At 40.0% G+C, this 24,181-nt stretch overlaps 3 protein-coding genes across 13 annotated transcripts in view; 2 read left to right on the forward strand and 1 right to left on the reverse strand.

Annotated features, from left to right (window-relative positions):
* Positions 1 to 410: 410 nt before the first annotated feature.
* Positions 411 to 8,784, reverse strand: cdk8 (cyclin dependent kinase 8). The gene is made up of 13 exons (XM_004081058.4): positions 8,234 to 8,784; positions 7,058 to 7,133; positions 5,738 to 5,848; positions 5,076 to 5,216; positions 4,577 to 4,634; positions 4,362 to 4,493; positions 4,134 to 4,277; positions 3,534 to 3,603; positions 3,309 to 3,381; positions 3,131 to 3,228; positions 2,870 to 2,948; positions 2,566 to 2,724; positions 411 to 1,420 (listed from the first exon to the last, which is right to left on the reverse strand). The coding sequence occupies exons 1-13, from the start codon at positions 8,359 to 8,361 to the stop codon at positions 1,298 to 1,300; spliced, it is 1,392 nt and encodes a 463-aa protein (XP_004081106.1). The 5' UTR covers positions 8,362 to 8,784; the 3' UTR covers positions 411 to 1,297.
* A 791-nt stretch (positions 8,785 to 9,575) lies between these two features.
* rnf6 (ring finger protein (C3H2C3 type) 6) lies at positions 9,576 to 16,345 on the forward strand. The gene is made up of 4 exons (XM_011488928.4): positions 9,576 to 9,714; positions 10,755 to 10,910; positions 12,079 to 12,243; positions 12,568 to 16,345. Exons 2-4 carry the CDS (start codon positions 10,769 to 10,771, stop codon positions 14,418 to 14,420), a joined length of 2,160 nt encoding a protein of 719 aa, XP_011487230.1. The 5' UTR covers positions 9,576 to 9,714; positions 10,755 to 10,768; the 3' UTR covers positions 14,421 to 16,345.
* Positions 16,346 to 17,081: 736 nt separating this feature from the next.
* The window catches only part of atp8a2 (ATPase phospholipid transporting 8A2), a 47,555-nt gene continuing 40,455 nt past the window's right edge, over positions 17,082 to 24,181 (forward strand). For 3 of the 11 annotated variants that reach the window (XR_013652112.1, XM_023950229.2, XM_020712405.3), the window contains exons 1-2: positions 17,111 to 17,359; positions 19,163 to 19,270. Coding sequence is in view for 10 of the 11 variants with exons in the window: in XM_023950229.2 (XP_023805997.1) it covers positions 17,317 to 17,359; positions 19,163 to 19,270 (151 nt within the window). In the remaining variant the exon portion in view is untranslated. Of the gene's footprint in view, positions 17,360 to 19,162; positions 19,271 to 19,909; positions 20,096 to 24,181 lie in introns of those variants that run through there. The other 8 variants (XM_023950230.2, XM_078938497.1, XM_023950231.2 and 5 more) reach the window with 6 other exon arrangements.

Here is a 24,181-nt window from a genome sequence, read left to right on the forward strand (position 1 = left end):
AAAGCACAAAACATGACATCTCTTTGTAGGCGTTTCCTAAATCTCTTTAAGTTGTGGATCCTAGAAACTTTATAGAGTTTAGAATATTTTATATCTATTTAATTAAAATTATTCTAATTTCTTCATCCCTTTCTACTGCAGTTATGCATTTTATTATTTTATTTTAATACCATTTTAGCTGTTTTTACTTTTCTAGCATTAGACTATTTTATAGTTGTTTTTTTGTTCACTAAGGTGTTTTTTTTTAAATAATCTGGATTGATGAATTAACAGCGACCAAATAAATGTAATGTTTTGCTTGCAGCTCATTCTTAAAACTATTGAACAGAATTGTGCTACCATAAACAATACAGAAATGCTGCAATTGCACTAAAGAAATAAATAAAATAAAAATAAAAAAATCAACCAAGTGAATTTTTCCATTTTTATTGTCAGGATACTTGCTCCATGTAAAATATTTCAATACAATACAGTACAATGCAGGTTCCATCTGCCATCCTCAATGCGATTGCTTGGTTCTGTCATCATATTGTAAGACTCACACACTGCGTACAGCAGAAGCAAAGTGCTCAACTCACGCGAGCTGCTTTTGCCATCAAAACAAAACCATGAAAATGGATTAAATTATAAACTACTAAAATCTTTTTTTTTGTCTTGTCTGGAAAAAAAACTGGACACCACAGCTGTGGCGTCTCCACATCCTCCAAGCAGGATTCACAGCAGCTCAGTTCAGTCCTAAGCTGAGGCCCTTACAGGACCGTACAAGCAAAACCAAAACGGACAGGAGGACAGACGGACTGGGAATCTGTCAACGCTGGCAGTCACATAGCAGCTTTCGGTCGCATCCAGGTTCTGACGGAAAGACGGCTGGGTTCAGGTGTAGATAGAAAAAAAACGTTTGAAGCAGAGGAGGGAGGAGAGGACAAGATGTTTTTGCTGTGTGTGCGCTGTTCAAACCGAGCCATCTTCTTTAGGTTAGTTTACTACGTCCAAGTAATGCAAACTGGTGGAAAACAACCCTTTATTCGTTCATCCTCCCACCTTGTCTTCTGCTGATCAGGCTTTGCTCTATGCTGGGTTTCTAACACTGGGGTTGTGGTGTGGTCAATAGACTGCTGCAGAGACGATGTCCTCTGTGTGTGAGGCAAGATGAAGAGTGACAAGGTTTGCCGCCTTGAACTTCCCCGCGTCCCTCAGTACATTCATTCAGCTGGGTGTGGTGAGGGCTATGTGTACCCACGTGTAGGAATTTGTGTGTGCATGTAAGTGTGTGTTTGTGTTTAAGGGGCGGGGGGGTTCAGTAGCGAGGGTGTTGGGAGTACTGGGGTGGCTGTTGGGAGGTAGAGGAGTATCCCATGCTGCTTTGGGGCAGTGATGTGCTTGGTCCAGGGTTCTGGTAGGCAGCATGCTGATTCTGGCGCTACAGGAATAGAGGAGAAAAACGAAGGAAACTTTACATTTTGTTCCAAGAGCTGCATTCACACAAAAAGTTTTATGCGCTTATAAAAATATAGCTGTGCAGATGTAGATTTTTTTTAAAATCTGGTCACAAGGAGGCAGTAACCACAATGTTTAAAAGATTTTTTTCAAAAGTGCTGCCCGCCTCTATGCAACACCGCCACCCTTGCTGCCCGGGTCTAGGCGCCACCGGCGCTCTCACCTGTGACTAAACCTCACTTACTGAGCAGCTACTACGCACATCTGACTTCCCCTTCTCTTTCTGCAAAGCTGTTTGAGCTGCATGTGGCTAAAAGTGCTATAGATTTGCCATCAGCATCATCAACTGATTCAGCAAACCACATTGCTTAAGATTCTAAAAATGGTAAGAGCTGCATGTGATAAGTTGAGTTAAAATCCACTTTATTTTTTATTTTTTTAAATGGCGGCTTTTCTGTTGGTTTTATCTCCACAGCAACCATTTTATATTTGGGTCGCCTAAGGATAACGAACAGATCGAATTTGGTTTCAGATAAATAAAAATAAAATAAACTTTTAAATTTCCTTAGCAACAGAGGTTTTTTGCCAACCATGCCCACATTCCTTGTATTTTCGTATCCAATGTTATATAAAGTTGTTGAGTTCTAGCCATGGATGCATGCGTTAAATTTTCACAGGATTCACTAAAAAATGTGCAAGTAATAGGAGAACAACACTTTTTCTAATCGACACTGGCACACCGTCTTTTTTCCATAAGTGCTTCCTTTTTCCTGCTCCGCCGGCGCTGACCTTGAGTGCGGCGGCAAAGCGAAGCGATATATATGCTGATCGTCACGATGTGTTAAATAAAGCATCAGTTCAAAGAGAAAGTTCAACTCTTTTTGTCCACATGATAATAGTTTTAAAGAAGCCAGCGAAGTGATACAGAACATTTATGTTATGTGACCGGAACTTCTCTTTTAGTGGTATATCACTGTGGTATATCACTTTTTAATGCACATCCAGCAGCCCATCAGAATCGAGAATTCACCATGGTATAACACCCATTTACCAATGCAGAAGAGCTGGAGGTTTGAACATGGCTTAGAAAGAGGAGGCGGGCATGGTGGTGGTAGATGCATGGTTTACCTGGTAGTCTGGGGGGATGATGAGGCCACCTGAGGTAGTGGTGGGCGGGACAACTCTCACTTTCTTCAGAGGAGGGCCCTGTGCATGGCTGTTTTCTGGGTTGCCTGTGTGCCCCGCCCCATTTGTGTGGTTATTTCCTTGTTGCTGCTGCTGGTTTTTCTAAAATAAAAGCCCCCCCCCCAAAAAAAAGATCATTATAGTTTTACACCAACGTTTTGCTGTATGTACATGTTTCCATTATTTGTCTGGACACAAAGTTCTTAAAAAAAACAAAAAACTATTTGAATAAACAACAGATTTTTACTTTGTCCGCTTTGTCTTCTGGCTCCTCTTCTGTCAGGAATTCCCTCTTGGGATAAGGAATCTGACATCCGGCGAACACACTGCAGAGAAAAAAGGCAAAATAATCTATCATCTTCAAACATTTATTCCCCCGTCTCAGATCCAACTAGTGATGAGACGTTTCCAAGAGGTCCCTTGATCATGCGAGCCGAGTGAAGAGCTCGCACAACACACACACACACACACACACACTGGGAATAAACTCGTATTTGCTGTAACTCACTCAGATGTGGGTAAGGGTTCCTCGAAAAAGTAAGGGTCCTGCATCGCCTGCTCAGAAGTGATTCTGCGGATGGGGTCCATGGTCAAAAGCTTTTGGAGCTGTAGTGAAACACACAGCCAGAGTCTCAAAAACAGAAATACAAGTTAAGAAAGTTCCATTACTGAGGCTTTGAACTCACCAAGTGGAATGCTTTACTGTCTGGTTTGACTTTATGTTTTTCCATGTACTTTATAAGGCTGCAGTTTGTGTATCTGCAATTAGATTAGAAGTAACTTTTTTTAAAATTTCTTTTAGTGAAATCAAGACACATTTTTAGGAATATTTATGCACTTGCTATATTATCTTGAGGAAAAATCCAATGTTTCTTTCACTTTGCTGAAGCAAAAAATGAAAAAAGACTCACGTGTTCCTCCGAAAGTCTTTCATGAGTGTGGAGTGCTCTGGCATCTTTTTGATGTCTTCCCAATCTTTATCTGTTAGATGAGGGGAAATGCAGTGACATTCCCTCATTTACTTCATAAACTGCACTTTTTAAGTATACTTTTGTACCCTTCAACTTACAAGCCATTCTCTATTTTTTAACTGAGAAGTGGTGCTTTTTTGACTCTCTTTTCAGTAAACTAGCAAATAAAATCTAAAAATATAAACTTGCTGATTTTCTGTAAACATAACAGCAATCTGTCCATTTGATTTCTGTATTAGACTTTGATCACAGTTGAAATGACTGAAGGGAAAAAGAAAAAAATCAGATCAAGTGAAGTGGAAATTATTGGTACAAATGTAGCCCCCCAACTAAAAGGTTTTACATTTTAGAGTCTGAAGGCTGATGTTCACAACCCACAGACTGCATTACCAACTTCAGAAGTCAGCAACATCAGAAGCAAATAAATAAAAAAATTTCAAAGATGGAGGTAAAGTTTTTAAACGTTATTTCTATACTGGAGAGGCAAAAAGCAGATGCAACATATTTTCCCCATGAATTCTGATCGCAGCTGAATCTTACCAGCAGGAAAGCCCATGACATTAAAGATGCGGTCCAGTTGGTCATGGTGGTAGGGGTTGCTAGTCTTGATGTCCTCCTGGCGACAGTGGAATATGGGTTCAGATGTCAGCAGCTCCGCGAAAATGCAGCCAATTGCCCAAATGTCTAGCAGAAAAAAGGGAACAAATGGATCCATGATTCATGGTTTCGCCTAAAACGGTCACAAAGCTTTAGAGAAGACTATCTCACCGATGGCTTTGGTGTAGTGCCGGGCTCCCAGCAGCAGTTCAGGTGCTCTGTACCAGAAAGTGACTACCACGGGGTCCAGGTCGGCTAAAGGCTTCAGCGGTGAATTGAAAAGACGAGCAAACCCCATATCGGCTGCACAACAGGCATGTTTTGAGTAAAATTAAAAGGAAGTCTTAACCATTGTAGGCAATTTGTAAATGTCCAGTGATGCATACCGATCTTTACTCTGCCCCTCTCAGGCCCTTCTCCCATCACTAAAATATTAGCAGGTTTCTAAATAGGGCAATAAAAAAAACAATAAGTTACAGTAAAATTTGAACAAGATAAGCAACAGCAACTGTCTCTTTTTTGTTGTTGTTTAGTCCAATTTGTGAACTTGACTTTCACTGTAAAAGTAAATGCATTAAACAAAAACTATTTGTTGCTGCCCTCTAGTGGACAAAATCAAAACTTCATAAGCTGTATTAGCTTTTTTTGTAAATTAAGCTCAGGTGCTATATTTTCTGAGAAAAACAAAAGGAGAAATATTATATGAAAAGAAGCCTATATCAGTTAAAGAAGGTCAGCACTATTTAGCATTTTAAAGGATAAGTGGTAATTTGCACTAAACCCACGCTGTTTTTACATTTAATCCATTTTTTTTTCTTTACTTTGGTTTTTTTCTTTCTATTTTAGCTAAAAAACCTTCACCCTCCTAAACCCCAATCCTCTTACAAGGTCTCTGTGTAGGACCCAGTTGGCATGGAGGTAATGGATGCCATCCAGAATCTGGTAGAGCAGAGACTTCACCATTCCTCTGGGAAGCTGAAGCGGCTTCTTGTTGGCCTTGGATGCTCTGTGAAACTTTATAATGTGCTACGGGAAGACAAGAAAACAGCAGCTGTACCATGAATGAGCACATTTACCAAAATGGACTCTTTTCTACAGATCCACACACTGACATGTGTGTTCTACAGGCAATATGGTTTAAGCATGTGTTTCCACTTCTGTGGAGGGGGAATGCAAGTGTTGCAGCTCTGCGGCAGTAAAAGGTATTTCACTTACATTCTCTGCCAGTCGTAACTGCTTACTTAAATGGAAAAGGGTTTAACTACCAAAAAGCAAAGTAATTCTTCTCATGACACCAACAGACTGGAGTGTTGTTGTTTTTTTCTTTCTGAAGTGTGAAGCATCAAAGGGGCGCATTCCCGCGTGTAGAGAAAAATCTTCAAAGTACTGACGTGCAGTGTAATTTATGTAACATATCGTTGAGCATAGGTGGGGATTTGTTACTTGTGAAAAAAGTTAAAGTAGAAAAACATCGTATTGGCTCTCCCCTCGCACAGCAGTAGTGTGATTGATGAGTAGTGCAGTTCCAGTGTGTGTTTCCATTTTACCCAGAGATCATGCTCCGCATAGTCAAAGAGCAGCCATACTTTACGGTCCGCGTGTGACAGGAAAACCTTCTGCAGGGAGATGACATTGGGGTGCTTCAGCTCCCGCAGCAGCTGCAACATAAAACCCTTCAGCTCCATGGCATAAATCAGGAACGACAAAAACACACAGACCAGAAACATTTCCGAAAATAAAACGAAAATCAGGTATTACCTGCACGATCTACCAAAAGCAGATAAACCTTACAATTAATGAATGCCTATAAAGTGTTTGAGTTAGCCTGTAAGTTCAAAACATTTTGAACGCGCCACAAACATACATAAAATATTCCAAACACCTTCCAGCTTTTGTTTACCTGACGACCAAGAAATATTCTGATAGATTTGACAGATGGGAGCCTGTTTATGGAGTAAAGTCAGAGTCAGCATGGCTGTGATAAACTGCAGGCAGGAGCTGTGCGTTTGTTAATCCCAGCACTCTCTGGTTGCAATTTTAGACAATAAAACTACCAGGCAGAAAGTATTGCATGTTTGAGGTGATCTTCAGCAATTACTATGGCCTCAGAAAAAAAATGTAGTTGCCAAACATTCCCTGAGCTTGGTGCTTCTAGAACAGTTCTTTCGGTACTTGAACAAGCCTCTGACCTGCAAAGACGATAAATAAATAATCTGGCAACAACCAAAGTGAGAGAATGCCAACCCAGACTTTCGATTTTTGAACACAAATATGATTTTCAGTGCTGGTAAGCAGCGAGTAAATGATCTTTAAGGGGTTTTGTTCAACTTAAATTAATAATTTCCTTTTTCATGTCTGACTATTCCACCAGTATCCAGCATGTACAGGAAGAATGATGGGTAACTAGCTGCTAAATGTAATGTTAAAAGTCACAAATGGCTTTTTGAGATGGGGTGGAGCGAGCTAAACAAGCATTTTATGCAAAGCCTGCTTCATTTTCTTTGTCCTTGTTGAAAACAGCTAATCTTTATTTAAATCACAAGAAAAAAAAACATTTTGGTGTTCTATCCCTTTAAGTTTAGACGTAAAAGGATTCAAGGGACAGAAAGCTGCTAATATGGTCAGATGTCACACTAAGGACATATTGTAGTGCATTTTGAAACATTTTAATCCAATAAACACAAATGTCCTTTCAATGAAATATCTTAATTTGTCTTATTTAAAGTTTAGGATGATTATGAACTTATTTTACAAATGAATAAATGCAATAAACCAATTTTGGTTTCATTTAATGAGTGGTTAAAACAAAAATATTCTAAATGAAAAGAATGGCATAAATGTATTAACCAGTGGGAAAAAGCCCTTACTGCAATCTCTCTGCAGGCTGACATGGAGATGCCAGTGCCTTCTATCTGCTTGAGGGCGTAGTCTTTATCATCCTTCCTAAAAACAGAAAAATCCAGCACATCAACACCAGGCCAGACAGCAGGCCCCCAGAAAGCTCTATGCACAGAAAACAAAAATAAAGGACGGGAGGGGGGCACTTGGCAGCTGGTGTGGGGAGCTGGTGAAGAGGCTGAGCTGCATTACCTCCAGATTTGTGTAATCAAGCTCACCTCTGAGGCTCTAAACAATAAAGGGGGAGAGGAAACAGGCGGTTTCTGGCAGCTGGGAGGGACAAACAGAGCTCTGGGACTGGCTCACTCTTGAATATCGTTCCTCCTCTTGGCCTAAATTATCTTATAAATCCACACTTTGTAGTTGGAAAGATTCTGCAGCCCACGGTGTCTCATAAACAACAGTAACACAAACATCTCAAAGCTTCTTTCTATGGTTCTGCTGTCCAGATTTTCTCCTTTAGGGTAATGCGCCTTGTGTGGGCCAGGAAGTTGCTGCTTTAACCCAGGTTAGGGCCAGATAAAGCTAGGGACCACATCGGAAAGTTGCACTTTAAAAGCTCAAGTGTTGCTTTAACATTAACAACATAAATAACAAATCCCAGTGTCACTACTAGAAAAAATATGTCCCCTAAAAAATAATTATTATTGAAGCTTAATTTCCTGTCTAAATATTAGTTTAAAAAACTGATCTCAGACACATCTATACTGCCAATAAACCTTTATTTCCACTGGAAAATCATAATCAAATTCATAATTAAATGTGTGTGGATTATGATAAACAAGACCTGAGAACCACAATAAGTACAATATCAATTTAATTAGATCTAACCTTAACTAATACAATTTAATGATGCTCACACAGAACCAACCACAAAGCTGCATGCAATGGTTGCAAATATATTCCTGCTAAATTAGCCTCCCATCCATGAGAGAAAATGTCACTCCTCATTTAAGCTAGTAGTGCTGCTACACAAAGCTTCCTCAGCATCCTAGTGTGGGCTTTTTAACACTCTGCTATTGCTGTTTTTGTCTGCAGCACGCTTCCTCCACCGCGAAAGGGGGCAAACTAAAGTGGTTTAAATGGAGCGGGAGGGGGCTGGCGCAGGGTTCAGCGGCTGGAGGCCTTGTTGGTCATCAACTCACCCATCTTTTCTCTTCGCCTTGTACACATGACCGTAGGTGCCTCTTCCCACTTTGCATCCTTCGTACTCAAACAGGTCCTCGACGCGCTCTCGTTCACCGGTCAGCTTCAGTTTAAAGTCATAGTCCATTTTTCACCACTTCAGAGGCTGAATGTCTGCGTTTCTTCCTTTCTTTTTAAAGCGTCGCTAGGGAGGCAACTAGGCTCCTTGACTCAACGAGCTCGGTTTTTGGTTATTTCAGCTAGTTGCCTTCCCAGCGGGTCCCTTTCTTTCTTCAGCTCAGCTTCCACATCGAGGTTTGGGCTCGAAAATAACCTTCCGATGGGTAAGCGCGGAGATTGGCAATTATCCGTGCTGAAAAAGGCCCGATTTTACAATTTCCTTTCTGTTGTTTCTGCGTTTCTCTCAGCCGGTATCTTCTCCAAAGAGACGCAATTCAGTCTGTAGCCACGGCGTAATCGTGCCAGCCATTGTCGCAAAGTGTCGTAAAGACAGCCCCTGCAGCAGAGAAAGGAGAATGGCAGAGATACACAACCACGTGGATATTCGCACTTAAATAAATAAATAAATAAATCAGTACGTGGGTGAACAACAAACAAATAAAGCCGAGGAAGGTTTTTCAGATATTCTTTCTTTTATTATGCAGTCACTTGCCAGTGTTTAGTTTTTACAGTTCAACAAATAGTAATCTTTAAAAGTAATTATTGATAAATCCTAAAAACAAACATAAAAGAAAACAAGTATTTAAATACATAAAACCTCTATAAGAGAAAAAACGTGAAATGGTACATAAATAAGGCTATTTACATACACACCGAAATGCCATGAGAAGTCACAATTTTCTATTTAAACAAACAAGCAAAAAAAAGAATACAATACCTAGAATTATCCTCGTTAATCTAATGTCTCCCTGTATGCATACACATTTTTTGATTGACTGGAGTACAATTTCTAACAGTAGCAACAACAAAAAAAAATATATTTGAAAGTTGTCTGTCTTTTAATATATTTTTATATATAATATATAATTATATAATATATATATATAATATTTTTACTATATTATAATGTATGTTTTGTAATGCATACGCCATCCCCGTTTTTTTCAACATAATTGTTCTATTTAATCTCAATTTTTGTTGTATTTTGCATATTAATTCTAAAAATAAAAATAAAAAGACAGCATTTAGTTTGCTGCTGACGAAGGATGTCAGTTGGTGCATACAGTAGACTAAAAGAAAAAAAAACATGTTTAATCTTTTAATCAATGTTAGAAGCAAATTTACCAGTCAATAATATCACAAGGAACTTAAAAAAAGATTACAAACAAACAAAGAAATAAACAAAAAGCTGTGTTTGTAGGAACTAAGGGTTAAGGAATTTTGTTTCCGGCGAGCAGAGTCATGTAGCACCGCTGGTCCCATCTTGGTCGGAGAGAAAGGGGAAAGCGGAGAGAACCTTCCATTACAGCTGCTTTGTCAGGTACTTCTCTAAAGCAAATGTTACTGACACTACTTCCTAATGTGGTTTCCATTTATCTATAAAGATAGATCATATGTGCAATATCCGGCGAACTTGTTGTAACAGCATATGTGGTGCGTTATGAGGTTTTGCCTCTCAGCTAAACGGCTGTCGACTTCAGTGCTGCTACTACTAGCTGACGTTATATCACTAGCATGCTAGTTAGCAGTTGACGCGTTGCTTGTTTAAATCAACATTGTAGCGTCTTGAAGTAAATATAGAACAAACAGCCTCGTTAAAGTGTTGTCGTACGTGTATTCCCAGTATAATATCTTAATCGTTTTATTGTTTAGTGCTGTTCACGACTTTGTGTTTCCTTCCTTGTCCTGCGTTTACATGGAGTAGATCTCCGTTTAATAGGTTTCATTTTCCGCCTCTGTCGCACGGTGATTGGTTACTTGACCTGCCACTAAAACCAAACAGGGGCGGTGATTGGTTAAGAGTCAGCTGAACAACATGATTTGGACATGGCCTTTTGGGGATACTATTCATGGTTATTATTTATGTATACTCGCTCACAGGCATTTGATCAGTGATTTATGCAAATTATAGCTGGGCCTTTACAGCAGAACATATATGACTATACCTTTTTTCCACAAATGTTAATACTACTGTGCTGTCCATATTGCTTAGTCCTATACACAAATGATTTTGCTATTAGTGTTGAACCTTGAATACTCTTGTAAATTAAGTAGAAATTATAACAAGTATTAGAGAGGCAAGTTTATTTTATGCACAAAAAAGACCTTTTAGAAAAGCATTGACAAGAATCACAGTTAGGATAGTATGGCCACAAAACAGTAAAATTATAAAGTATAATTAAAATTTGTTTAGACAAGAATAAAACAGAAGAATATAGACTGATGGTCACGAACTAATGTTGTCTGATTGGAAGCATGTCTAACTTCATTAGAATAAATGTTCCACATTTTTGTGAACTGAAGTGAAATGTTGCTTCACCGTGTCCATTTCTCTGACACCCTTCCACATGGGCCTTCCAGCACTCTTCTTTGTTATGGACCCTCCCAGTGGGGGAGATGAACGGCAGAGGCAGGCAGAGCGTCTTCGACGGGAGGAAGCATATTATCACTTCATAAATGAATTGAGTGAAGACGAGTACCGCCTCATGAGAGATGGTAACCTGCTGGGCACCCCTGGTGAGGATTGGCATACACATTACATGGACTCTGGGTTGTCAGTTGAGTTGCATGCTGTGATCTTTCAATGTAATTTTTATGACAGTGTGACATAGATTTAATTAAACTCTTTATTTAATTTTTTCCACTTATTTTTAGCAACACATTCTTTTTAACACCTGCTTTTAAAAAGCTTTTTATGCTCAAAAGTCATTGGTAAATTTTCTTTGAATTACAATGTTTAATGGAAATGTTTGCAAATAAACTGAATTTGTTTTATGACTGAGATGCAGATATTTTAGTACGGATACAATTTTACAGTTAAATGGCTTAACTTTGTTGGATTTGCGACTTTTATGTTTTTCATAAATTCTCAAAACCACATGTGCTTTTAAGACAAGATTGAGTTATTATGGCATTTGGTCCAGTCCTAATTGTGAGTATCTAGGTTTTTACAATAAATAATACTGTTCATAAAGTTTCATAACATTTTTGTAGAACTACTACAAAGTTACATTCAGACTGGCATGTGTGGGACTGAAACAATGCTGCATATGACTGTAATAGACATTTCTCTCCTTCCAAGCTAACAAAGCAACACGGCCTCTGTGCTCTTATTCATCTGTTACATTTAGTCATCATCTGTCACACTGTTTGACCTTCAGTAATTTTGAAAAACCTGATGTTAATTTAAGAGAAATTACCATTAGGTTAATATTTGAATATCTTGGTCTTACGCTGCATGTTATCTCATGAGATGCTGAGATATTGAAGTTCCTCCCAGACAGTTTGGTTTTATAATATTTCCAATATTGCCAGAACTGCATTAACTTATGATTTTCTAATTTTGGTTTGCATATGGGAGCTGGTATGGCCTCACTAATGATCTAAATATGCCTGTGTGTATTATTTCAGAACCCGTGTTAAAGAATTTGACTTTGATTTGAGTTCACTCATGAGATAAAAAATTAACTTTTCCTTTGTCATTTTGTTACCATTGCCTGTATTTTTAAAGCAAAAACATTTGTTTTTTATGCTTTAACATTGTGAAATTTGTATCCATAGCTGAGTGGAAACTCATAAATAGCTTTTTAAATGTGTGGGTGGTGTAATTATTGACCTGAAACAAGAAATAGTGATTCAGAATCAAATTGATTGGGGAATTTGCTGGACCATGTGTGTTTTACAGGCGACGTGACCGCAGAGGAGCTCCGTCAGCGTCTGGATGAAGCAAAGGAGTGCGTGTCATCTCAACCCCACCCTGAGCAGCGCTCACAGACCGTGTCTGCTGGAGAGCATCAGAGCAGTAGTGATGAGGGAGAGCAGAGAGGTGCTACAGAGCGAAGAGGGACAGGTAGGAAGGATGGAGAGATGGAGTGCTGCAAGTCTTTGACCATGAACATCTTGTTTTCACTTTTTAAAAGTTTGAAGTTAAGATACAAACTTTAGTAGTTTTTAAAAAAATAAATATTTTCTAATGTGTGCTTAAAAATTTCACAATATGACACTAACAAAATTGTTTTGTACTGTGCTATACTGACTTTAGGTAATGTAAATATTATGAATTGTTTAAATTAGCTGCTTTCCTACCTTTATTTAACCATTTAACCCAACTCTTTTTAGTTTTTTTTATATATAACTTTACTATACATAGACACGTATATGTATTTGTGTACAGGGGGAACAGAGGCTGGAGCAGAAACATCAAATAGTGATTCATTGCTCGAGTGGCTTAACACCTTCAGACGTACCGGTAATGCCACTCGAAGCGGACAGAGTGGCAACCAAACATGGCGTGCTGTCAGCCGGACCAACCCCAACAGCGGGGAATTCCGTTTCAGCCTGGAGATCAACATAAACCATGACCAGCCAGAGCCAGGAGAACATAATGAGCCTGTGGACACTGCAGACCCAGTTGAGAGGCCACTGAACTCTCCCATCTCAGCTGCCCCCTCTACTAATGCTGTTTCCTCCTTAACTAGCCATCGCTCTTCAGTCGCATCAAGGCCAGCCCCATATCCTTCTTCTTGGCCAGCTATCAGTACAAGGATGCAGACTCGGCGTACTCGCAGTAGTAGTGCTTCACTTTTAATGAACCCCTCTGCACTTTCCCCAGAAGCCAGCCCAGTTGGTGTTCAAAGGAGGGGGACCGTTTTGCACCCCTCTGTAACTCCTGACACTTTTCCAAATCTTCCTGTTGAACACACTACACCTTTTCGACATCAGCTCTTGAATGTAGAAGTAGAACAGGGGCATAGTAATGCGTCACCTCCTCTAGACTGTCCAATAGAGCAGCCAACACCATCTGGGTCACAAGCCGCAGTTATGGGACATGAATCAGATGGAGGTAGGACTCGATCAAGAGGTCGGGCGCGCAGGTCTGCGGCAGGAAGTGGGGTCTCACCTCGCGTGTCAAGACGAAGTCGCTCCCCTTTGCAAAGAACACATGTTGTAAGTAATCCTCCACCATCCAGCAGTGGCAATAGCGGCTCTGCTACTCATTCTGTTGAGCCAAGTACTGTCACAACCTCAGTGTTGATGGACACGGGTGAAGCCGTGTCAGGACCCGCTGCTCTGCCGGGGTCAGCAGACGCAGCAGAACGTGAGAATGGTTCGCATGTTTCTGGAGCTGGTGGAGGTTCCGCATTGAGACGGCACCCTACGATCATGCTAGACCTTCAGGTGAGAAGGATTCGACCAGGTGAAAACCGTGATCGGGACAGCATCGCAAGCAGAACTCGCTCCCGTGCACGAGTTGCTGAGAACACCGTTACCTTTGAAAGCGACAGCGGTGGATTCAGACGAACTATCTCTCGCTCTGAGCGGGCCGGGATCCGCACCTACGTTAGCACTATCCGGATTCCACTAAGACGCATCAGCGAGACGGGCCTGGGAGAACCCAATTCCACCGCCCTACGCTCCATCTTGCGTCAGATTATGACTGGATTTGGGGAGCTCAGCTCCTTGATGGAGACGGAAGCTGATTCTGAAAATGTTGCCCCTATTCCCACAGATGCTAGTGGTACTCATAGTACCTCAAGTCATCTGTATACAAATGAAACGGCACCTAACCAGGTTGGAACAGGGGAGACTGTTCAGGAGAGAGTGGGGCCCCTGGGGGTCGACCACGACCAGGGTGGGCAGGCCAGACTTGGAGGAGCAGTTGTGAGCACCACTGATGGGCGGCCCAACAATAGAGACACCAACAACCTAGTAGAAAACGGCACCTTGCCCATCTTGAGGTTGGCCCACTTTTTTTTGCTTAACGATGACGAAGACGATGATCATCCCAGAGGCCTGACCAAAGAACAGATTGACAATCTATCCACACGTACATACAGTCAGGCCAGCCTGGAGGGCGAGATTGGTCGTGCATGCAGTGTCTGCATCAACGAATATGCCCAGGGCAACAAGCTGCGCCGCCTGCCATGCTCCCATGAGTTTCACATCCACTGCATTGACCGCTGGCTGTCTGAAAACAACACCTGCCCCATCTGCAGGCAGCCTATACTTGCAGTGCATCATGACTGACCTGTTTTCTCATGACTGACTTAGCTCTTCTGGCTTGCTGAAATAAGTAAACGCAATGCTTTGCATGTACATAGCCTTTTCATTGTTAAATTTCTTTGAAAATATCTATTGTGTTGAGCAAGACTGAACCAAAAGTGTGGAAAAACTATACATGCAAAGAACTAACAAAACTTTATTTTTTTAGATTCTTTGTTGCAACCCGTGTTTTCATCTTCCTGTGTGTTTCTTTTGTTTACCAACAAAGTCGACGCATCAGTGTATGGAATTAATGTTGTGAGGAGCTTCTGTAGCTGCTGCTGAATAGTCCCACTCTATTTTTCTCATGGCTGGTAAGTGGCGTCTCTTTCACGGCTGGATTATAAAAACCTCTCCACCCAACCGGTGTAAGTTGTAAATAACTCACTGGTGCTATAAAGGTACAACGATACTCATGCCATCTGCCTAGAGGGTGAGCAGGAAATACTTTGTTTTTTTACTTTTACCATTTTAAAGCGTCACAAATTTGACAGCGTACTTTTGCAGTTTAATATAAAGTGTATCATATTGGGAATTTTTAGAGCTACGGAACCAGTTAATTTATCTTCTGCTCTTTAAAGCCTTTTAGTTGGCTCTACTGGTATTTGATGTTCTGGAGGATCCAAAGGCAATTGGGCTGCTTTAAGGATTAATTTTCTTTTTGTTTTTAAACCTGCATTCCACTTTGTAATGAGCAGAACATTTGCAGGTTCACATTTCCTTTAAATGCAACCATTTGACAATTTTTTTTTTTTTTAGATTTGCTTTTCTTTTATGATTTAACAATACAGGAAATAGGGAAATGAAACCCTAAAGAGAACAGGAATACTGTATACAGATTGAGGTATTGAACGTTTAAGGGGAAAAACAAATCCCATCTGTCCAAAAAAAACAGTTGGAGTAGTTATCCCAGTGGCAGCATAGTTTCTGGTTAGACGCGTTTATATACACACGTTGGCCGTGCCCAGGAGCTTCCTCGATCCCAGTGAATTTGGCCTAAAAATGCCTCGTGCTCTAAATGTATTTATTCGTGTTTTCACTATAGTCCATGTGTGATCAAATCACACGGATGGTAGTCAAACCCACATCTGAACAGCCATGTTCAAGTCTCACTGCAATGTCAATTTCAAATCCTTTCAAAACAGGACACTTGGAAAGGACATTACCTGTGGTAGTTTACATTTGAAAATGAATGCGGCAAGCATGTGATAATCAGGGATTCAGACTTGTTGGTAAAAGCTGTGCAATATGTTGTTAGTTACTGTTTACATGCATTTTCTAGTTGTCATATCCACTTAAAGTAAAACTTTGTTTCTGTTTCTTCTCTATTGTTGCCATTTTTTTTTTATGTTTGTGATCAGCAAACATTTGTAAGGAGGGGTAGAAAGGTTTCAGCAGTTATCCAGTTAGTGAGAAAAGCTTTTAACAGGCATCCAGCATCAGTTTTGCATATTTTACACATTCTCTTTTTTTTTTTTAAATAATTTAGCAAGTTTTGATGGAAATGTATCTCCCTAATGTGGAAGAGGTGGTAAATAGAGTAAAAACACCCAGTCACGTATTTCCACCGCAACAGTAACAATAAACCGGTCTACTTGCATCAATGCATTTGTTATTTTGCTTTTTATTATGACAGGATTAAGGCAGTATAGTTTGTAAGAATGTGCGAACGCTTGTATGTGAGGTGAGATGATGTTGTGTGTCTTTCAAGGGGAAACAGGCCAAGTGTTCTCTAAACCTTGTTCTAAGAAAGCTTCTGTTAAGAGAAAGTTTAAAAGTGGTTGTTGGCCGACAGAAGTGAATATTTATTTGTTCCTATTTAAGAAGATGGACTCAGTCTTTTGGAATATGAAGTGTGAAATGTTTTAATGTAATAAGAGTAAAATAAAATGCTATGACCAATACATAAATAGTCAAAGACTTCCATTTTCTCTGATTCGCTTTCAATTTTTAAGAACATTTTATCCAAACAAGCAAAGCCTTTTAATACTTTCTATAAAAAATGCTAATGGAATTAGAAACTTGACCGCAACGAGAAATAAATGAAATAATGGTTAATGCCTGACTAAATGGACAACTGATGTTTTTTAATGGCTATAATGTTTACATTTTATCTTGCAGCTGTAAAAAGGAAATTAACATTTGGAATGAAAATACATTTTGGATTCAAATTTTGGATTTAATTAGTTTATCAGATTAGTAAAGATTCTCTTTGCCGTTCTTTTACGGTCCATTAAATTAAATCGTGATTGACGCTTTTTAAAAACCAAGAGGACCGGCAGTTACGTAGTGGCTTTTCAAAGTAAGTTTCAAAACTTAATTTTCTCTAGCTTTAGGTTTTTCTTCCTCTTTTTTTTAAACCTATCTCATATCTCTTATTCATATTTAAACTTAATTATCAATTGGTTAAAAAAAATCTGGAAACATCTCATCCAAAAGTCAGTTTTATTGTTTTGGAGTAATAAAAAAAGTCATATTCAAAATGTTAGTAGTTTCCAAAGAACAGGATATGCTTAAAAAAGCTAATAAATCTGTGTAACTACAGCAGGAAATTTAACTTGCTGATTAATGCAAATAAACAACATTTATGAAAACCGAGTATCAAGACGGAGTGTTTTGTGAAGCTTAACGTTTTATTTTGAAAGCAAAAACCGGAAATACGCCCTTCTAGTAACGTTTTGCGTTGACGTTGGGCTAATCTAACCTGTTCACGTTTCCGTTGCGGTCAATCGAGAAATGATGACAACCGAACTCCCTCAGCTGGTCCGGCCGCCGCAGCCCGATCGCAGGGCAGCTGTGCGCTGCTCGCTTTGGTAGCCATGAGAATGTCCCCGCTCCGGCCTCCTCCTTCCAGTCACAGAGACTTTCTTTATTCACCAAGATGTACTTCAACCGGCGGGGCAAGAAGATACACAGCGAGGGAGGTAAGCTCCGAGCCCACACCTGGCGTGAATCCTTGCTCCATCCTCTGCGTTCCTTCCGCCGCAGCTCCGACTGCAGTCCGTCGCTGCAAAGAGCGGCCAGCGGGCCTGTCACTTTTGGACATATGGCGGCCTGCATGTGATGGACCAGTGCGGATCTGCGATGTGCTCAGCATAACAACGTTGGCCGTATTTTGACAGGGACTGCGGCATATATTTGAATGGATGTTCTAGCATTTGTCCCTTTTTATATACATTTTTTGACACTTATCCAAGGACATCTTAGCGGGAGCCTGCTTCAAGTATCACAGTCTGGCATATTTAAATAGCCGTAACGGATCATGTGCCTTACATCACTAAATATTTATATTATTCCAGTTGCTACTTGTTTTAACTCTACTTACCTTGGATTTTGACAGCCCCCCCCCCCCCCCCCCCATGTTAAGAAAAATATAAGGTAAAGTAATTGTGCACACCAAGGTGCTAGATAATGGAACCGTGAAATCAATCCTATAACATCCCATTACCTGTCCGACTTAAAAACCACGTGACTTTCTAAAGCACACTCCTGATCCCACTAGAAATAACAAAAACCTATCACACCTAAACTGTGTCCAGGTTAAATACTACACGTTGAAAAGAGTTTCTTTAAAAATAGTTTTACTCTTAAGACACAAGCTGACATTCAAGTTTTTAGGCTTTAGAAAACAAATGCAGATGATTTATTTATTTTCACTTTACAAACCATTATGTAATTGGATTGCTCTGGAAGAGCAGAGCATGTGTTTGTCCCATCCAGTGACTTCTGATTGGCACGTTGTCATCTGGTTTGCTGTGCTTTTTGTGAGTGCTTTTCTGTTTCCAGAAATAGAAAGCAGGGCAAACTCCGAGTGGAGATGAACGCCTGCTGGGGAATAAAGTCTTCAGGGGAACGATTCCTTGAAACTCTGTGGCGTTAACGCCATAAAATTCTTGTGTGTAAAACAATAGCAGCACATTGGAACACATTCTGCTTTTCCCAAAAGAATTGGGTTGGGAAAGGTGTCAGATTTTAATTTGGCAGTCACGCTGAGTTATTTTATGAACTTGGGAGGTTCCTGCTACCTATGTTTGAATGCATAGTGCTCTCTCCTTGCTTTTTATGTTGCTTTTAATGTAATCTCTTGGAGGCTGACCTCTTGATTCTTTGCTCCAATTAGCAAGCCATCACATCCCAGAAGACGACATCATCTGGGGCTGCCAATCTGTCACGTTTATTTAAAAATTAACAGAAGGATCTTCAAGTTATTTCAGTAAAATAAAATAAAAGAAAATTGGGTAGTTTCCTTTCTGTAAAATATAACTGGTACACCAAGAAAGCAGTGTTCTGGTTTTTATATGTATTTTGTCAGTATTTATCACCCTAAATATGTTTTTTTTAACTCATTAAATGAAATTGTGCTGTTATTAAATTAGGAGCTCCTTCGTTGTTGATGTTCTCAGCTCATCTGAGTCATTCTGCTGAGCTAAATGTTTACAACCCATCTGTTTTTGGGGAGATAATGGCTCGTCTTCATGGTACCCCAGCTTTTGCAGGAGATAAGAAGATGCTCGAAAAATGACCACAAATGTGGTGTTTACATGAGCTGCTCACAAGGGGGCAATCTTGGGCAAGCGTTACAGTTGCGTCCATCTCTGTGGGAAGCTCTGCAAGTGCTGCTCCACAATATCTCGATATCTATCAAGAAAGCACAACATGAGAAGAGTTTATTGACTTGATGTCTTGTGTTGTTTTCTCCTGCCGCGGCCCCCCTTTGCCCCCCACAGAGCAGTTAGTGTTGAGCACCATTAGACAGGAGGCTTCTCAGCTGCAGGACCCAGGCCAGGGCGCCGGTTCTACCATGCGTGCCCGCCTCACAGACAGGTTTGACAAAAGTGAGTTTGCTCAAATTGGACTGGATGATGCCCCCGTTTGTGAGCGGAGTCCCAAGGTGCATGTGCCAAAGGCTGTGATGTGCAACAGCTAGGAGCAGGTGTCCCCCCCCCCCACACACACACTAACCCCTGGCCCTTACGAGCTACAGTGAAGAGTCAAGATGTCTGTTTTTCTTGCAGAAAAGAGTGGGATGTTCTGTGGACCCAGAATGAACCGTAGCTCCTCGGGGCCCGGAGTGATAAATGTTGTACAGGACATCACCCTCTCACTGCATGGGCTTGTAGACTGTAGAGACCACCGACACTGGATCGGTCTGGAAGCTGGACAATTGAGACGCCAAAAATAAACACATGCATGTTGTAGACCAGATCAAGTATAAACACGGCTTGCCTGAACTGAGCATGTACATGAACACTGCTGCATGCTAGTACGGCTGTAAGGGGGAAGTAGAGAATTGTGGGAGAGTAGCTGCATGTTGGCTTTAACTGTGTTTTTTAATGTGTGTGTTTGGTAGAGTGTGAACATCTGAACATTTTTGACTAATTGGTGTAACATGAGCTGGCATTTGTGTGCCACACCTGTTGGATCAGGTTTGGATTAGCAGGACGTGAAGTTGCAGCGCAGACACAGACTGGATTATAGCGTCCACTCTGTTTGTACTCTGTTGTAGCCCGTAAGAGGCTTTCTCGTCTTACTTCCTACTGTGGTAAGGCGGCAAATGGATCTACAAGTTAGGCAAGACCTGGGAATGAGCTTGCTGGTCACCTAGGAGACCAGGGGAATCATGGGACACAGTGGTCGCCGAGGCAGACGGCGCTCTGTTGGTAATGTGTTCGTGACTGCACAGCAGATGGGTTTTATTCAAGAGGTGATATATCTAATGGGGTAGCAAAGCTATCACTTTTTCTAGATGACATTTGCTAAATAATTTAATTAAATAATTATAACTAGTCATCTCCTCCATGTTAAAGAGCTGTCTTTTAAAGTTGTTATTTTTTTTAAACAAATTTTTGTTTTTTTGGAAAAAATATGTAAAGTGAATGTGTAAAAAGTGCTTCTGAACATTGCTGCAACAGCTAAAAACAGACAATTATGCAACAACATGACTGGATCAGTGGGTGGTTTTCAATTTTGAGGACACTTTCACTGGAATTTGTAGTAGACAGTGTTTTTTTTTTTTAATTTTAGACAATAATTCCAACAAACGCTGTTGCTTTTTGCTGGAACAGGAATACTAATTTGTTTCAACACACAAAGGTGTAATAAAAGTCTTTATCTTTATCAGTCATTGGTTTATCAAAAGCATCCAGAAATCGACATTTTAGGATTTTTAAAGACTTTATTTGTATAATCGTGCAGAAAATAAGTAGCTCCTGCAAACAACCAAGAACTCTGTCTGTCAAAGACCAGTGACTTCTCCTATAATAAGATCTTCTGACTTTCACTGGTTACCTGTATTAAAGTAACCTGTTTGTACTGGTTATCAGTATAAAAGACGCCTGTCCCCACCCTTAAACAGTCACGCTGCAACCTGTCCACCATGACCAAGGCCAGAGGGGATATTGTTCACCTAAACTAGACTGGGATGAAAGCATCAAAAAGCAAGCAGCTTGGAACAAATATTAGAAAATACACACATACTGCTGTTTTATTTTTTCTATTGTGGAGGAATTAGAAAAAAAGCAAACTATTTGGACAAGTTCTGTCATTTATGTTTTTAAACTAAATCAATCTTTTTTTCTTGTTTCAACCACTGCTGACATCAGACTAAATCTAGAGGGCTTTACCCTTCTTTCTAAATGCAGATAATTGAGCAAGAATATGTTTAAATGTTCTATTGTCAAAGCTGTTTATTATTAGAATAAGTTTAAAGCACATATTATCTTTGGCAGCACACCAGTATCTAGTTGCTGTTGAAAGGCAAAGTTCTTATAAATGCAATACAATTGTAAGCAAATAAAATCTTATTTGACACAAGGTGTATTTTATTTTGAAATGTGCTGCTGTCAAAAGTAAAAGTAGTTAAAGCTGTAATTTGAATGATAAAATATATTACAGAAATACATTTATTATTATTCTAAGGAAAACTAGATTTTATAAATGAATGGCTTAATGGTCACAAAAACATAGATGAAGTGTATTTTTCTGAATGGTAAACTGGGATTTTGTGGCTCTCACTTGGTTTTGGTCAGTTAGACCTCAAATGGCTGATTTAGCATGAAAGATAGCGAACCCTTTGGTTTAAACATGAAAGGTGTTTGACTTCAGAAGTGGAGAAACGTCCGCATTTACTTTTCTTCTTTTTCAATCGCAATGTTTTTCTATTGCTTGACTGGAGCCAAATTGAAGCTACACTTTTAGCTGGACAAACACTGCTCTGGTTCATGCCGGTAGTTAGGGAAACTTTTTGGTTTTGGCGTTGTGTGGAAGCTCAGGCGAAGTACCGACGGAGACTGTCTAGTGTAATATGCTCTGCTATACTGGAAAATGCAGATGAATTATGCAGCCTGTGTCGATCCATTATTCATATGCCAAGGTTGCTTTTTAACAGTGAAAGTTTGGAACCAAGACAGTCTGTTATTAGGAAGAGGAGGGAAGGTGGCATATTGTTAAATTGTCAACTCCTGAAGTGTAAATGTGTGTTATCTATTATTCTTTTTTCTACAAACATTCAATGGTATCAAAACAAATTTGGATAAGATCAGTAACAAAAATACTAGTAAAAATCCTCAACACTTTTAGTTTTTTTTCTAGGTAAGGAAGCTTATTTTGTTTAAAGCTCAGCAACCAAATGGGTGGCTGGCAGACTCGTGCTGTGTTGAGTGTGGATCAGTCTAGTCTTACCTGCTGTACCCAGAGGTTATCCGATGTGCTGTAGATGCCTGGCTCTCCTGGTTCTTGTGTGTGTAATTGACCTATCTCAGCTGTGATAGAGTTGGCTGCTGACTCATCAGTGGTACATCAGTAATGAGATGCTGATGCACCTCTCTTCCATCAGAGATGAGTAACCGAGGCATTGATCTTTTCAGAAATAAATTATACCTGAAGTGTGGTGCTGAGCAAGAAGCTATTGATCTCTTTGTATAGAGGTAGTCTGCAGGGGTTAAAAAATTGAGGGTAGAAGTGGATTTCTATAAAGTATAACTGAAACTAGGACAAATATCCCAGAAAACTTCCAGACCATGCTTCTCACCCTTAAAGACCTACTTCGATCATCATAGTGTAGCAGGAAGCTTGTGGCCCGCCCATTGTATTTTCTACGTAACAAATACGACCTTTTTCCCTACAGCATGTTTTCGTCACTCCTGATTCTCAACAAATTGAAAAGATAAATACTCTGTTTTAAACGTGTTTTCCCAGTTTTCTTTTAATTATATTTAAGCTGTTTTGGCCTAAATAAAATAAAAAAATGTCATCGTTTTATTTTAGGAAATTGTTTCTGCAGAGCAACAGAACAGCAGTCCATAACAAATTTACTTCTAAGTTAAGGGCGACACTGTTGGTGCGAGGCAAGCCCGCCCCCCTTCTCGTCACCCATAAGAGTGCACATGAGAACTGGACTGATCGACACCCCCCTGTCATTCCAAAGAGGAAGTACCTGCTGGCTTCAAGAAGTCAAAATCCCATTTGACTTCTTTTGAGAAATATATACTTACTACTCAGTCTTTCTGTTATAATAACCATTCTTGGACTGATAACTTTTTTTTAACATGTTCATTTCTTTGCATTACATCATTTTCTATATAGCAAGTTATTCAAGATGTAAAGTGACCAATCGGATGCCTCAATAAAGGCATGTGGTGCCCCCTAGCCCCTACCTTAATTATTATTTTTATAGATTCTGCTGAGGCCGCTTTCAGTGAAAGGGGTGTGGACTTTGAACATGCTCACTTCTGATTGGCAACTTTAGTTACCCTATAAGCTTAGACTCTGACCGACTTGGACAAATCCCTGCCATCTGGCTCCAACATGGCGACGTTCGTATCGCTGAAAAATGGCGACTGAATTGGCTTAATTTTGGTATGAGGTGTATTTTCTATGGGTGAGGTCATTCTCTCTTGGTCCAGTTATCATACAGTCCATAACTGAAAGCTCTGTTTACATGCTCTCCCGGTAGCTTAAAGGCTCTCACACCTAACACCTAACAATACTGGCGCAGCAAAAATGGCTAGCAACATTTGCCCACCCACTCTTATTTTCTACGTAACAAATACAAGTTTTTTCCCAATTGCATTTTTTCGTCTGCTCCTGATTCTCAACAAGTTGAATAAAAGAAATACTTAGAGATGGCATTTTAAGCTTAACTTTCTTTAAATATATCCTCAAACATAAAAGAATGCCAGAGGAACATGTTAAAAACACCAAAACATGTTTTTCATCGGAGTAGGTCAAAACATGTTTTTCATCGGAGTAGGTCTTTAACCTGTATTTCTCCGGTCATGTCTGTGTCTTTAAATTGTTTTGCAGGCTTTACTCAAACCGCAGCTTTACAAAGGCCTGTTCATAGATATGGAGATCAGCGATAAGCTCTTATCACCTGGCCTAGACAGACTTTGACCCCTGTTCTCTGTTTTGTGTGCCAGTAGGAAGTAAATCTCTTTTGGGTGACTACAAGTCTAAAAGCACACAAATCTGAACCAAAACACAACTTTTCTTTCAATGGAAAAGTGTTTATCTGTTGTGCTAACAGGTACGATCGTTCAACGTCCATTACCTAATTGTCTCTCTCCTGTTTGCTTCAATGCTTCGTTGTCTGCCAAACCGCTTGAGTGGAATATAATGACCTTAATACAATTTTGGTTATTGATGAGGGAGGAGAATGGTGCGTCTACGGTGTCATAGTGCTGCAGAAATGGAGTTTTGCTTCTTTGGAAATTCAATCGGTAGACACAGTGCCAGAGCTTTCTCCT

This window comes from Oryzias latipes, chromosome 20 (assembly GCF_053564925.1).
Source record: "Oryzias latipes strain Hd-rR chromosome 20, Olatipes_Hd-rR_3.1".
NCBI classification, from domain to species: Eukaryota; Metazoa; Chordata; class Actinopteri; order Beloniformes; family Adrianichthyidae; genus Oryzias; species Oryzias latipes.

Excerpts from the sequence above, each read along its gene's own strand:
- rnf6 (XM_011488928.4), top strand. The coding sequence starts at position 10,769 with ATGGACCCTCCCAGTGGGGGAGATGAACGGCAGAGGCAGGCAGAGCGT. Across the intron at positions 10,911-12,078 it reads TAACCTGCTGGGCACCCCTG|GCGACGTGACCGCAGAGGAG; the intron begins GTGAGGATTGGC and ends TGTGTTTTACAG. Across the intron at positions 12,244-12,567 it reads TACAGAGCGAAGAGGGACAG|GGGGAACAGAGGCTGGAGCA; the intron begins GTAGGAAGGATG and ends ATTTGTGTACAG.
- cdk8 (XM_004081058.4), bottom strand. The coding sequence starts at position 8,361 with ATGGACTATGACTTTAAACTGAAGCTGACCGGTGAACGAGAGCGCGTC. Across the intron at positions 5,217-5,737 it reads ATGCGGAGCATGATCTCTGG|CACATTATAAAGTTTCACAG; the intron begins GTAAAATGGAAA and ends GTCTTCCCGTAG. Across the intron at positions 4,278-4,361 it reads GCACTACACCAAAGCCATCG|ACATTTGGGCAATTGGCTGC; the intron begins GTGAGATAGTCT and ends TTTTTCTGCTAG.